This window comes from Eublepharis macularius, chromosome 5 (assembly GCF_028583425.1).
Source record: "Eublepharis macularius isolate TG4126 chromosome 5, MPM_Emac_v1.0, whole genome shotgun sequence".
In the NCBI taxonomy this organism is placed as follows: Eukaryota; Metazoa; Chordata; class Lepidosauria; order Squamata; family Eublepharidae; genus Eublepharis; species Eublepharis macularius.
Genome location: NC_072794.1, coordinates 37,918,481 through 37,932,890, shown reverse-complemented (window position 1 = coordinate 37,932,890; position 14,410 = coordinate 37,918,481). Strand labels below are relative to the sequence as shown.

At 43.8% G+C, this 14,410-nt stretch overlaps 1 protein-coding gene and 1 non-coding gene across 2 annotated transcripts; both read right to left on the bottom strand.

Annotated features, from left to right (window-relative positions):
• Positions 1-355: 355 nt before the first annotated feature.
• Positions 356-5,977, bottom strand: RGS2 (regulator of G protein signaling 2). Its single transcript, XM_054980676.1, has 5 exons — positions 5,828-5,977; positions 4,138-4,239; positions 3,963-4,024; positions 2,303-2,469; positions 356-1,465 (listed from the first exon to the last, which is right to left on the bottom strand). The coding sequence occupies exons 1-5, from the start codon at positions 5,929-5,931 to the stop codon at positions 1,271-1,273; spliced, it is 630 nt and encodes a 209-aa protein (XP_054836651.1). The 5' UTR covers positions 5,932-5,977; the 3' UTR covers positions 356-1,270.
• Positions 5,978-8,125: 2,148 nt separating this feature from the next.
• TRNAT-UGU (transfer RNA threonine (anticodon UGU)) lies at positions 8,126-8,200 on the bottom strand. Its single transcript has one exon. It is a non-coding gene; the product is annotated as a tRNA-Thr (tRNA).
• Positions 8,201-14,410: the final 6,210 nt, after the last annotated feature.

The window sequence follows — 14,410 nt, the reverse complement described above, 5'->3', positions numbered from 1 at the left end:
CATCTTTTTCCAAGTTACTCAGCTCTAAGAGTGGGCAGACAGTACTCCTGCTTGAGTGAGCCATTGACCCACCTCCCTCTTCTAGTCGAAGCTAGCAAACCCAGAACTTTATGCACGATAGCAAGGGGCGTGTGTGCAAAGAAGTCATTTGGGCAGAAAAGCACGGGCTACAAACAACTACTTTAGTTTCTTTTTATATGCAAAAGTAGGTTCTAGTGTGCTAAACTTAAAAGAATTATCATTGTTGTCTAAGTCTTCAAAGAATCACAGGAACCAAATGGTAAAATGGACCAATACAGCAAAGTATTGTTAGTAACATGCTTCAAACTCCCTTCCCGCACAGCAGAAGACAATGTTCTATTAAAATAAAAATTTATTAAAACATCTGCTATTCAAAAAAAGAGACACAACTTCCCTGAAGTTTGCCTTGTCAGTACATTTGGCATTGGTAGGAGTGTACAACACAACCAGAGTCTAAATGCACATACACTATACAAAATGATTTTTTTAAAAAGCCTGGACCAGTTCCTGCTCCACCTTGCACAAGTGGAATTTGACCCAAGCAAGTCATAAGCACGTTCTGCTTTTCAATCAGTCATTCCTCCTCCTCCTCCTCTCTCTCTCTCTGCATTAAATTCCAATGTTGCGGTTTAATTTATGTCTAGCAGTTCTACAGAAGTCTGTTACAACTATACACAGCGCAGCAAACTGCAGAGAACAGAACCTGCTTAAAGAAAGCCAGAGAGAAGTGTATGCAAGGGTTAAGTGCTGCCCGTGGCTGTAGGGAAATGAGGGGCAGCCAATTATTCAGAGCCTTTTCCAAAGTCCTAGTAAGGGAGTTACTATAAAATGCAGTCCCAGGTCTTAATGACTGATTTATTTGTAAGGAGACTCAATCTGATCTGGCACAGAGGGCATCCAGGCTGATATATTGAGTTGGAGGACCCACAGAATTTCGGTAGTGTGCAAGACATTCCTTCCCAATGCATCACTTTTTTGTCCGGAAAACAATGTTTCCTTAGCAACCGGCCAGCAGTTTTGCTTGCTTCTCCTCCTCTTACATTTTTCATATCACCGCTCAGTTTTTTTTTTAAAAACCCGCCACAGTCAACAGGTCTGTCCATTTGACAACAAAAATGTTACTCGGGCAGATCCCCTGTACATTCAGTTCCAAGTCCATGGAACCTGTAAAGACGCACAGGTCCTCCTTTTCCATGGATGAAGTGGCATTTTCTTTGTTGCTCTTCTGTTCCTCCATGGCCCTTGGAGTTCATGTCCCTTGAGGCTCCCTGCTGATTTGCGGCTTTTTACACAATTCCTGGTAGAATTCGGATTCCAGGAACCGCGGATAGGCATTATTCTCCATCAAGCTGTACACTCTCTTTTGAGCTGCACTGAAGCAAGTATGAGTAGCCTCTTGCAGGTTCTGAGCAATAGAGTTCTTGGTTTGGAAGTCTATGTTGATCTGAAACAGAAGAGGAATTTTTCATCAGGCATGCTCCACAAGGATGCAACTGCCTAGGCTGAATGAAATCAGGGTCCATGTAATCCAATACTGCCTCTCCTACAGAGGTCAGCTCGAGGCTCTAGAACACTCAAGACAACCAAGATGGAGGTCACTTCTCGCTCCGTCTACTGATACCACTCTAAATATGGAAGCTGCACATCAAACACTAACAACCATTGATCTGAATTTGTCCAGTCCCTAAATACTATCAAAGCCAGAGGCCATCCTGCCACATGTTCCAGCTTAGCCACAGACTATTCATACACACAAACAAGATTTCATGTCTGTGGACAAGCAAAATGCTCAAAGGCACATGGGGCTAACAGAAAGACCATCACGGGTGGTCTTCTCACCTTGAAGTTTAAAATGGTTGTGTGTGACAAGCCTCGCATCCCAGTATAAGATTAATTAAGGTCACTGGGTAATCTGAGAGTTGCCACTGTTTATGTGGCAGTTCACTCAAATTTCAAGAGGAATCATGGAATACAAACACCTATTAAGCAGTTCATAAACCTGATAAGATTGTAATCTCATGAAAATGTAGGGACTCTTTTGAGGGTATATTAATCATATGTCAGAACTGAAAAATCTATGTAAGGTTTTTCAGTAAATATCCTAGGACAAGAGAAAGGAATTATTTCCTGAAAAATCCATATGGATTATCACTTCTGACGCCACGTTTTCTACATAAATTCTGCCCTGGGAATACTTCCAGGCAGGGATTTGGTCCTCAGACCAACCAGCTCAGATCTTAACAACCTGTTGGCATCCAGTCAAAAGCACTTCCAAGCTCACCTCTTTGGGTGCTTCCTTTTCAATAAAGTCGCTGTAAATCTTCTTGGCTTTGGAGGTCAGCTTCTGGGGGCACTTGGTTTTCTTGAAATCCTCACAAGCCAGCCAGAAATCAATGTTCTCTTCACAAAACTCGGATTTCAGGAATGCCCTGAATGCTGCAAGACCATCTGCAAGGAAAGGTGAAAAGGACAGATTAGTTTAAAGCATCCCAGGAATGTGCTGTGCATATATACATTGCCTCCATACAAATGCCCTTGTCTTGGTTGTCTAAACATCTAGATCATTTACATAAAACATGCCAAAATATTGAAGGGAATGAATTGTCTGAAGCAGTTTGCCGATACCGCCTATGTTTCAAAATTAAAATCTGCAACTCTAAAGCAAAATCAGCTGTGTTCTTTGCCAATAGGCCAACATGCCTCCAATGAAGGCAGGCGGGTGAAGGCAAGCTCATACAATTCCTCTCCTGCCCCTCGATTCTGTATGTTAACCCTTGGACTAGAGTAAATATTTATACAAGAGCCATAAACTCGTGCAATGGAAAGACTGACTCAAAAGCCCACACTGCAGCCAACGTGAAATTAATTAATCCTCCCTTCTTTTGTTGGCAGGGAGAGTAAAAGGTTACAGGCCTGCATAGTGAACTGGGCTCATATAAACTCATTATTAACGCAAATACACAGCGAAGCAGCAGAATAAGGATTTCCCAGCCGCTGCATTCTTTTTCACAAAGCAGACGTCACAACGCAGGCAAGCCAGAGACTTTTTCTAAGCCCTCAGTCAACCTGAATCAGTTCTAAGGCTCTTAGCGATTGCAACAGTTTTGCATCTGATGAGGGATGGGCAGTCTGCAGCTGTTTTCTATACCTGTATGCATGCATATATATATGCGCACCTCAAGGCTGCAAGGGGCTAGCTAGGAAGGGTGGTGATCATCCTTCTAGTTCTCAAAGCTAAAAAAAAAGCCCACATTTGAAAATGCCTTTGGAAATAGCTATAAAAATAGCTATAAAAATAGATACAAAGTTGTACAGAAGAGGTAACAAGCATGCACTGGGAACAGCAGCTAATGCTGGATGCTCCACAGGAGACCAAAGGAGAGTGAAGCGCAGGGCAGAGCACAGCACTAGTTTTACTGCCCTGTAAGAGTTCTCCACTGTTATCATATACAAGTGGAAGCCACTGCAGTTACTCTGAACAGCTTCATTTCAGTGAGCTTGGGCTGTAGAAACTCTTGCCTAGATTGCACCAACACCGTGAAAGCACACTTGACTTGCCACACACAAGATCTCTGAAGTAACAGCTCTCTCTTTTAAATTGCAGCTGTATATTCCAGTTGACGCAGAGCCAAAGGAATGCAGGGCCAGCTAAAAATACACATTAACTACAGGGGCTGAAGTACAGAAACGACAATTTCACAGACCAAAATGCTTCAGTACAAATAGGCAAACACTTTCTATGAATCTGGAGCGACAATCAGCCCCAATGTTAATCTTTTAGAAGTTAGTTGCAAATGGCAAGCAGAAGCGGCCATCCCAAATTCTGACGCAAAAGGAAATTGCTGGTTCCTGTCTCGGGGAGTAGTTTTTCCAAAGGAAGCCCTCAGAAAGGACAAAGGGGCCTTTTGTCTCTCAATATCGTGCATTCGAAGGCAACTTACATTTGTTAGCCAGGAGTTCATCAAATGCGTCGGACCACAGCTGAGCCTCCTCAGGAGAGGGCCTGAAAGCAGAGAAGATGGGGAATGAGTTTTCTTGTTAGAGGCACTGTTTTTGTTTCCCATTATGCAGATTAATAAATACAAAGACCCAGCGGTATGAACGCGAAACATGTACCTGAAGCAAGCCTTTTGCTGTCCTTTGTTGTAGTCTTTTGCTTTAGGGGAACCAGAGGAGTTTTGCAGGAAATAACTCAATCTTGATTTCCAATCTTTTATACTAAAACAAACAAGAAAAAGTCAAGTAAATTAATCTGACCAGTTTCTCATTCCAGAAACGCAAAGAAATTTGAGCTTGCATTAACTGAAATCAACTACATCTGTACTCCCTAGTCTCCAGATTTTTAATTGTGTGTACACGTACACACACACACACACAAATTAGCCCATCAAGCTTAGCATCTGCAATGACTAACATACTTGTATGTTAGCACTGGATGACTGGCAGCTGAAAGTGTGAACTGATCCCACTGAAAAGTCATCACTGTGGTATGACAGTTCTTATTATTCACAGCCGCTTATTCACACATGCAAGTCACTTAATCAAATAATGATGCCTGTGTGAACCCCTAGGACTCATTACTCAGAACGCCACCTTCAGTGGCAGTCACAATCTGGGGAGAATTAGGGCATAATTCATGAAAGGTGAGACATACACCAAATAAGATAAAATCAAGACTTATGCATGCTTATTTGGCAAGGAAGCCCCACAAAATTCAGCGCGACTGACTTCCAAGTGCACATGCACAGGTTGTAGCTGAGTATTTCCCTTCCTCTGGCTTTGGAAGTCACTCAGTATTCGGACACTGCAAAGTATCTGCATGCTGTTGCTGGCTGATTTAGTTCAGGTACAATATTGAGAGAGCTGCAGAACGAAGTGCACAGCCAAGTTCCCCTTGGCCGGCTCTTCTCTGCAGCTGGGGACTGCAGAATTCTTTGCAAAGTCCTTTATCGTTTGTCTTTTTAATTTAGCCAGTGCAAAGCAGATTAAATTGCTTGTTAGCAAGGTTGTGTAGAATGAAGTTGCTGTGCAAAGGCTGAAAGGCAATATACTTTGCAGAGACGTGGCTCAAAAAGCATTAGCAACACCCAACTCCTACCATACTGGGGAAAACGATATGATTTATATTAAGGGCTTAATTAGAGCGACACTTGCACGATTCCTGGAAAAAACCTTTTAAAACACAATCAAGCTTCTCGCCAAAGAGTTTCACTCCTAATTTTAGAAAAATTGAGAGTCAGGCGATTACACGAGAGATTCGCTCTCCTAAATGCTCAAGGCAACTGGGCACCTATTAAGTCGCATCGCTGCATGTAAGAGGAAGCCGATTTTATCCGACTGAAAATCTGAAATTCTTTTTACTCCAACGGGTTGCTGAGAAATACAGTAAGACATCACCTCACCATAGCTTTTATAAATCCCACTGATTTTAGTGTGAGGTTTCAATAGTTATTTAAAGTCTCTCCCATCAGCGGGCCTGAACTCTTGTTAGATAATGGAAGACGTATCTAACGTAAGGGATCTTTCTAGGGTTGTCACAGACAAGCATTGTATTTCGAGTCAAGCCCGCAAGCCTTCGAGTTGCACAGAACCCTTCGCGAGGAAGCGCTCTGCGAAACCCTTCAATGTGCAGCAGCCCGAACAGCAACAGCGGGAGTTCAATCCCGTTCACTCGCCAGAAGCACCTCGCCAGAGGCAGAAGCATTTTTCTCATAGGTTAACGTTGCAACGATCACTTGCAACGTTCCAACAATTTCCGAAACCTTTTCCCTCGAGGAAAGCCCCAAGTAAAAAAAAATGCACTCACAGCGTCTTCTTCATTTTCCCTTTTTTCTCTTCGTGGCTCTGGCAGTTGCTAGCGCTCCTTTCCATCTGGCTGTGCTGGAAAGCCAGAAACATTGCACTCTGCATACTCCTGCGATTGCTCTTTAAGGGCGCCCCTGATTGCTTCTCCTCCTCTGCAAGAAGCGCTTGGGAGACAAGCCCGTGCAGGCTGCCGCTTTATAGCCGAAAGGGGGAGGCGGCGGGCGGGGGAGAGGGAAGGGCCTCGCGCGCCTGCCCGGACCGGCTGATTTGCTTAGCCGGGCACGACGAAGCCGCGCCTCCCAAATAAGGCGCTCGGAGGCAAGCGGGGCTCTCGAGAACAGTCGTGACGCAGGGAGCGCGCGCTTGCTCTAAACAGCCCGGCGGCGAGCCTGCTTTGCTCTCGAGGCGATTTTTAGCACATTTTTTTTAAAATGATGAGTTTCTTAAACAGTTGCTTTTTTGGCCGTTGGAGATCAGCAAAAAATAGAAATCACGAGTCTTTGCAAATTGGGGACTCCAGAGTATTTTCCTACTTTGCCCACTTTTTTTTTTTTTTGCTTTGCGGAAGGGAGGGATTAATGGTTAAAACCCCTTTTAAAAGAGTGTCTGCGATTGATCGGAATGGGGGTTGGATCGCACCCGATATTTTAAATATCGGGATTGCGTTGTCGTCCTCTGTTCAAACCTGCAAGATTTGCAGCCCACTTTGGTTTAGCAATTCTGGTTCGTGTCCCGTCGCGTCTCCTTTTCTTCAGCTCTTAAAACGCTGATACTCCTGCCAGACAGCTCTTTAGGGCAATAATCTTTTGGAACTAAGAAGTCGTGGAAAAGCAAGTTTGTAAAATGATTATGATGACCCTCGGCTGAAATTGAATTTTTGCTACTTTTGTAGCAAAAGACTCCGATTCGTTGGTTGATGGAGGTGGAAAACTACTCCCTCCATTTCCAGGACATTGTGAAATGCAGGTGCTCCTTTTGGAAAGGTACAGCTTTTCATCCCCCCCCCCTTTAGCAAATGATAAACTTGTCACGAAGCGAGGGCTTTAAATGGAAAGAACAAATGTTCAGCGCGATCCACAAACCACCTAGCAATAATGCATTTATTTAGACACCCCCACCCCAGTTTGACGTGCCTTACTCCCAAGTCAGTGCGTTGCTAAGTGTGCCTTTGGTATTAATACACATCTTGCCCTCCGTCCTCCACAGTTTCACATACATCTTTGCCTTCAGCACAATTCTCTTGGGGGTAAGTATTGCTCTGACCATATTATATAGATGGAGACCTGAAGCTGAATAGTTGCTTACCCCAGTCACCTAAAGGACTACAAAGTTGTACTAAGATTTGAATCCGGCACTTCTCTGCACACCTCCTGTTTGTAACCATTATGCCACACCAATTTATAAAATGCCATGCTTGTCACAGGCTGAAATATACTACCAGTTCCCTGATTATTTACTTGAAATTAAGCCCCTTTGAATTTAATAAGACCGATTCCCAAATGGGCTTGCACAGAATTGCAGCCATCATTTGGAAGGGTAGACTTAAAAAAAACAGGTTTGGACTGAGATCTGCAAGCTCCTTCTCATGCAACAGGAATACTAAAACCTAAACAGATTTTACCTTTCCATAAAACCCAGATACATTTGTTCCAATTTGATGCCAGCTGTTATTCTTCCATTGATTACCAGAATCCTGGAGACAATTCTTTTGAAGAGAAAGACGTTATGCCTAGATGAGTAACAAAGAAGCCTGCTGGAGCTCTGCTCATCAATGCTGCTTCGTTGCTGCTATGACAAACTTTGGCCAGCAGGGCCTGATCTGGGACTTCCAGTCTAATTCTGTTTATTCTCCAGTCCCTTCCACCCCTTTAATGTTGGCATGTCTAGAAACCAACACATAAAAGAGACAAGAATAGAAATTTTTATCTTTGGAGTATATTTACACAAATTAAATGCATGCAAAAAAAAAAATCACCAAGGAAGCGGTAATGTCATACTTTTCCTGCCTCTTCTTTGTTAACCTGCAGATGATGTCTACAAAACGTGGCTTCGAACAGTCCCGTGGTGAAAATGTTTGCTGGGATTTTGACTATTTGTTTCTTTTAGCAGACGCCACTTGAACAAATGCTGAACACCCTGTACAATTAGAGTAAGTCTCTACTTACAAACTATAGATGGATGTCATGTCTCTCCTGGTGGGCCCATGAGCTTGCTCCCCTGCTGAACCCATTAGGCTGCCTTACATTGGGCTAGACCAGGCAGAAGTCTTTTGCATCACCTACCATCTGATCTTTTTAACTGGAAAAGCCAGGGATTGAACCTGGGACCTTCTGCATACAAAGCAGATGCTCTACTATTGAGCTATGGCCCCTCCCAATGGTACACTACAAGCACAACTGCCTGGTGAACTCAGGCCTGTGGGGTCTGAAGGAGCAGTTCCATTTGATATGGAAAAGGCAACCTTTCTGCACTAACTGGCATGTCACCAAACTTGCAGGTGAGGACAGCTAGCCACTTCTTAGAAGCGGGTTGTGCTTAAAATAGGAAGAGCTGGTTCCCAACTGCCTGGAGAAGAAATGTCTCTTTAATAGAGATTTAATGGGGTGTTATTTACTGGGTGCCGTTATTTACCTCCATACTACAACAAGCTTCATCCACCCATTTCTACACATGAAACCTCTATTACAGGGACAAGACATTTTTCTGCAGGCATGTTGACAACCCTTGCTCAAAACCTTCGACAGGTGTTGGCGTCTACCTGTCTTTTTCATATCACCTGGATTTGAAGCAGGGAGCAGGTGATTGTGCAATGAAAAAGCATCATCTGCTGATTTCTGCTTAACGTCTGAGGAAGAGAGGAGCAGATCAGGTTGGTTATGTTGCCTAGCCAGATGGCAGCCTTACTTGACCCAAAATAAAATGGAAAGGATCAAAATCTGTTTCATAACTGAAGTCTTTCCCCTCCCGTTGCAGCTTCTTGTTTTCCTGACTTTTGTAGAGACACTTCCAGTGTTTCAAATTTTCTATCGATTTAAAACTTATTTCAGCTTGATCCTTCCTTTACTGTCCCATCTTTCATCACTTGTTATTCAGAGAAATAATAATGATGTGAGTTTACCTGCTCTGAGACTTGGGAAATTGGGCAGGCTGTATAATAGTTGAAAAGAGCAAGAGTCCAGTAGCACCTATAAGACTAACAAAATTTGTGGTAGGATAGGAGCTTTTGTGAGTCGCAGCTTCAGATATATAATGTCAGAACCCCCTTTGTCAGATACTCAAAAGCTCATATCCTGGAAATCTTGTTGGTCTGTTAGGTGCTGCTGGACCTAAACCTTGCTCTTCTACTACAGACCAACATGACTACCCACCTGAAATGATCCACTCAAGTGACATTTTCACAGCACCCAGAAACATCAGCCATATCCAAGATTGCCAACATTTCCACATAAGATGTCTCTTTTCTCTGGGTCTATTGGCAGTCCTTGGGAAGTATCCTCTTATGTGATCCATGCTATCATATGCCAGTGATGCCCTTCTGCTGCTTGCAGTGACCAAACTGGGCAGTCCGTATGCTAGACAAAAGAGGGACATAACTCAGAGATTAAGAATGGGAACACGTTGAGAATAGAGGGAGAACATTACTTTGACTCTGGACTAGTGGCAGAATCTGATGTATGTCTACTCAGTTTCACTATATGCAGCAGTGTTTAAGTGAACACAGAACTGCAGTCTTAAAGGTTGTAATAAAGGTAAAGGCAATCCCCTGTGCAAACACCGAGTCATTACTGACCAATGGGGGGATGTTGCATTGGCAGACTTTTTGTTACGGGGTGGTTTGCCATTGCCTTCCCCAGTCATCTACACTTTACCCCCAGGAAACTGGGCACTCATTTTACCAACATCGGAAGGATGAAAGGCTGAGTCAACCTTGAGTTGGCTACCTGAACCCGGCTTCTGCCAGGATCGAACTCAGGTTATGAGCAGAGCTTGGGCTGCAGTACTACAGCTTACAACTCTGCACCATGGGGCTCTTTTAAGGGTGGTTGTACTTCAGCAGAAAAGTTTCAAAGGGCCTCTTCTAGAAAAAAGGTGTTGAATTGGCTTTCAAATGCAGATTTGATACTCTCAGACTTGGACAGAAAAGTGACTCGGAATGGTTATCGTAATACTGAACAATTCCTCCTCCTCACAGGTTTACATGCACTGTTAGCATTCATTGTACTTTGCAAATTCATGATCAGTTGGGAGTGGTCCACACCCATTCTGACTGGATTGTTTACACTTCTGACTCGACCTCCTTTTACATGCAATATCATACTATTCCCACCCGTCCGTTACGCTCTGCCTCTCAAGCCCTGCTTTTTGTGCCTTTGCCCTTTAGAGGTGTGGTGAGTGGTGACTAGACACAGGGCATTTTCTGTGGTAACATCTTGCCCTTGGAACACCTTGAGGCCTACCTGTCTCTATTTTTTTTTTTTAGGCACCAGGCCAAAACACATCATTGTACCCAGGCTTTTAACTAGGGGTTTTATCTTACCAGCTTTTTAATGGTTTTATGGATATTTTAAATGCTGGCTTGTGTTTTAATGGCTTGTTTTTTTAATATTGTAATGTGATTTCATTTGTAAGCCTCCTCAAACAGGAGTCTGAAGAGGCAGCACAGAAGTATCCTAAAGAAATAAATCATGGTCTTCTGGTCTCTCCCCTTCCCTGTTTCTGCTGTTTATTGTTTTGGATATAAATCTCTCACATCATCCTTTGTAAAACAAAGAGCTCAATACAGTCTTCTTTGCTACTTAGGAAGTAATTGCCATTGAACTGAGGGTCCAGACGCCTGAAGGTCTGTGACTAGATCTGCTCTTTTTTTTAGGGTTTCAGGCGCTGATGGTGGCTCCAGGTTGGACAGCAGTGGTGGTGGTTGTTATTAAGCACCATGGAATAGAAGGACAGGCAAAGGTAACGGGATGAATGCTAGCTAGCAAATGCAATGGCAAGATAACTGGGCTGAAGGACTCAGCCATGAAGCTTATGGGGTGTCTTCACTGTCATGCCTAAAGTACGTCACAGGGATGCTAAAGTGGTATAATTCCATATGCGCTGCCTGGAGTGTCTTGGAACAAGGCTATCATAAGTTACTAATTAAAATTATCACTAATTATCACTAATTAAAAAAGAGAGAGAGAAAGAAGGTTTTGGCTTCCTTCAGTGGTATAAAATCATCTCAAGAAGACCAGAAGACCATAAACAGAGGTATTCATGAATTCTCTGGAGTCTTTGACAATTGCTACTTGGTAACAATGGCAGAAACAAGTGGAAAATTAGGATGTTCCTATGTACACTTGCCATCCTGTGGAGAATGGAAACTCCTAGGATGCTTCTAGAGTTGTCTCCCTTTTATTATAACCTTTTTTATTGTTTTCTTTCAGTTAATCATAAAATTGGAACTGCCTGAGAAGGAAGATTCTCGTCACCTTTTTATGGGCTCAGAACAGAGGAAAAAGCAAACAAATCTCTCGGAGTGGAATTCACTGAAAATAGGATTATAAAGATTTATAATGTGCCCTGACTATTTGAACATGGTGGTGTCTAATAAAATAGACTTATGGGCTCTCGTCTAGTGATCTTTTTAAAATTAAACTTATATGGCAATAACTTTACTTGCTATAAATAGGATATTACAATTTTATTGCGAACTGTGAGCAGTATATGATTTTTTTTCCATTGAAGCAGCTTGCCACAATTGCACATGTATTTATTTTATTTTAAATGTTGATATTTAATGCTATCTGGGTGTTTGTTTGCATACTGGAATACACTCTCCATCTGTGCATTAAAAATAGCAATATCACTTTGCAGGTGGAATATGGAAAGGACAGCACACTTACAATGTTGGTGCTTTTTTTTTTAATGGTGAAAGTTCTTGGCTTGTTCCAGAACACCCCCTACTGGTTAAGCTTTTGCTAGCAAAAGTTAACATATTCGGAAACGACCATTACTATGACTACAGAAGGCATATCCTTACTACAGATTTACAGGGATTTAACAACCCTCATCCAAGAAATCTCTTTGTATTGTAGTTGACTGTTTAGTACAACAAAAAGTTTTCTTCTTTTTTATGGCTCAAAAAGAAACAAAAACGCAACGTAGTTATTTCAAAGGTAGTGCCAGTGTCCAGTCCAAATGACTTACCTACCACAAATGAGATGTGCAGAATTGGGTTTGGATGTGGAGTCTGGGACCAGAAATACTAGTACTATATGCCCCTCAGTTCTAGTTTGAGGTGTGAAATCCATCCATCCATCCCTGCCTGATCTGCATGTTGCATGTTAGTCATGTTCTCAGCATCCCTCTTTCCAGAAATGTGGCACACTGTGGGGCCAGCCATTTTTCATGGTGCATGCTGTAAACTTGGTAGTGTAAGGGTGCTAACATGTAATATTGATGTTCTGCCTATGTTAGTTCTAAGTGTCAGGCAGAGATTCCTAAATATCTGTTGTAATCAGCCTTGGATCTGAGAGCAAAGCTACAAGTGACTTTCTTCATGTGGAGAACACTAGATTTTTCTCACAAGGTTACCTGGGAAGTGAAGTCCGGGTGCCCGCGCGCTCCCGGCAGCTGCTCCTGGCACCCCCTCCCTGGCAGTGCCGGGGGCAGACTACCCCCCTGCCCCCCCTCGATCCGGCCCTGCGAAGTGTTCTCCAGGGCACATACTGGGAGAGAGAGTCCCTCAGGTATGCTGGTCCCAATCCGTTTAGGGCTTTAAAGGTTAAAACCAACACCTTGAAATGGATCCGGAATTCCACGGGGAGCCAGTGAAGCTGCTGTAGTATTAGAGGGTGTTACCTTTTTCTTGATTCCTCCATTGGCTGCTGTTCCAGAGAATCCCAGGAATTAGGACAGGAGCTAAAAATAGAGGGTGTGGGATTTCTGTGTGGAAGACAGTATTGACGCCATTGCCATTGATGAAGCAATGGAAAGGAAGACCTAGTTTTTTGGTGGCAAATAATAGATTTGTGCTCACTTAATTTCTCCTGCAGAATCCGTGCTCATTTGCAAGAAAATAATATTCACAGGAGAATAAATTTTTTAGGAAATGCAGAACAGCACACATCAGGAGCAATGGCCACCCCCTGCCTTCACCCAGCTGGGATCAGGAGTGGAGCAGGTGGTAATGCCTGCCCCCGCCTTCACCCAGCTGGGATCAGGAGTGGAGCAGGTAGCAATACCCACCTGCCTTTCACCCAGCTGGGATCAGGAGTGGAGCAGGTGGTAATGCCTGCCCCCGCCTTCACCCAGCTGGGATCTGGTACAGAGCAGGTGGCAATGTCCACCCCCTGCCTTCACTCAGCTGGCATCAGGAGCAGAGCAGGTAGCAATGCCCTCCCCTTTCACCCAGCTGGGATCAGCTGTGGAACAGGAAGCAATGCCCGCCCCCTTCACTGAGTCGGGATCAGAAGTGGAGCATGAGGCAATGCCTGCCCACTTTCACTTTGCTGGGATGCAGATGCAGAGGAAGTGGCCATGCTCACCTCCCCGCCTTCATCCGGTTGGGACCAGTGATGGAGGAGGAGGGAATGCCTGCCTGCCCACCCGCCCCTTTCTAGAGCCTGTTGTATTTTCCCCCACAATGGGCTTTGTTTCTAGTATACAAATAATAATCAATTCAATTGTACGCTCAAGGCACTACACAAATGATTTAATATAATAACAACTCAAAAGACAGTTTTGCATGTCCTGCTTTATTTCCAACTATATGCAGACTTGTGTCTCAAATATTTAAACTCAGAATTAGTTAATATGAGGGGCCTTCCAGATTCCTTAAAGGTCCATCGCCTCCTGAATGACTCCTTGCCTGAAACCACCGAGAGGGTAGCAATTCTCTATATGACTATAAAATTACATCAGGAAAGATTCCAGAAATAATTTGAGGTTTTTTTTGGTACTTTGCTCTGTGTATATTCTGCTGATTGATGCCAATAAAGGCTGACTGACTTACTAACTCAAAAACAGACTACAAATATCTGCATACAAAACACAATGCTTCAATAATTTCATTTACATCTGGTCCAAATAGCAGGTCCAATGCCCGTGTGTTTAGGGATCCCATTCCCCCGGTGGTGGTGGGGGATCTCCCACTTTCACCCTCCACCCCCTGCCACCACTTACCTGGCTGATCGGGGTGGGGAAAGGTGTGGGAATGGGTCTTCTGAGCATGCTTGTGGGGTGGCGCAACAATGTCACAACATCACTTCCCAGGAGTGACATCATTGCACCACCCCAAGAGCACTCCTGCGCTTCACAAATCAGCCTGCTGTGAAGCACGCACGTGCCCCTGCACGTGTGTGATGATGTCACTTCCTGGATGTGTCGGAGCATGTGCACACATGCGTAAAAAGCATGATGGGAGTGGTGAGAAGGTAAGCATAAGCACTGGGTCCCCCCTCCTGCCAGGAGGGTAAGGGGTCCTGGAAACCCTACATGTATATGTATTGAAGCCTGGTATTAAAGCTTGGTGTTTTGTCATATTTACTAACTTCTTTTATATACCACCTTTCTCCACAGTGGGGACCCAAATCAGCTTACT

Coding starts and splice junctions, on each gene's coding strand:
- RGS2 (XM_054980676.1), bottom strand. CDS start 5,931: ATGCAGAGTGCAATGTTTCTGGCTTTCCAGCACAGCCAGATGGAAAGG. Junction 2,470..3,962: donor TGAACTCCTGGCTAACAAAT/GTAAGTTGCCTT, acceptor CTTTCCTTGCAG/ATGGTCTTGCAGCATTCAGG. Junction 1,466..2,302: donor AAAAGGAAGCACCCAAAGAG/GTGAGCTTGGAA, acceptor CTTCTGTTTCAG/ATCAACATAGACTTCCAAAC.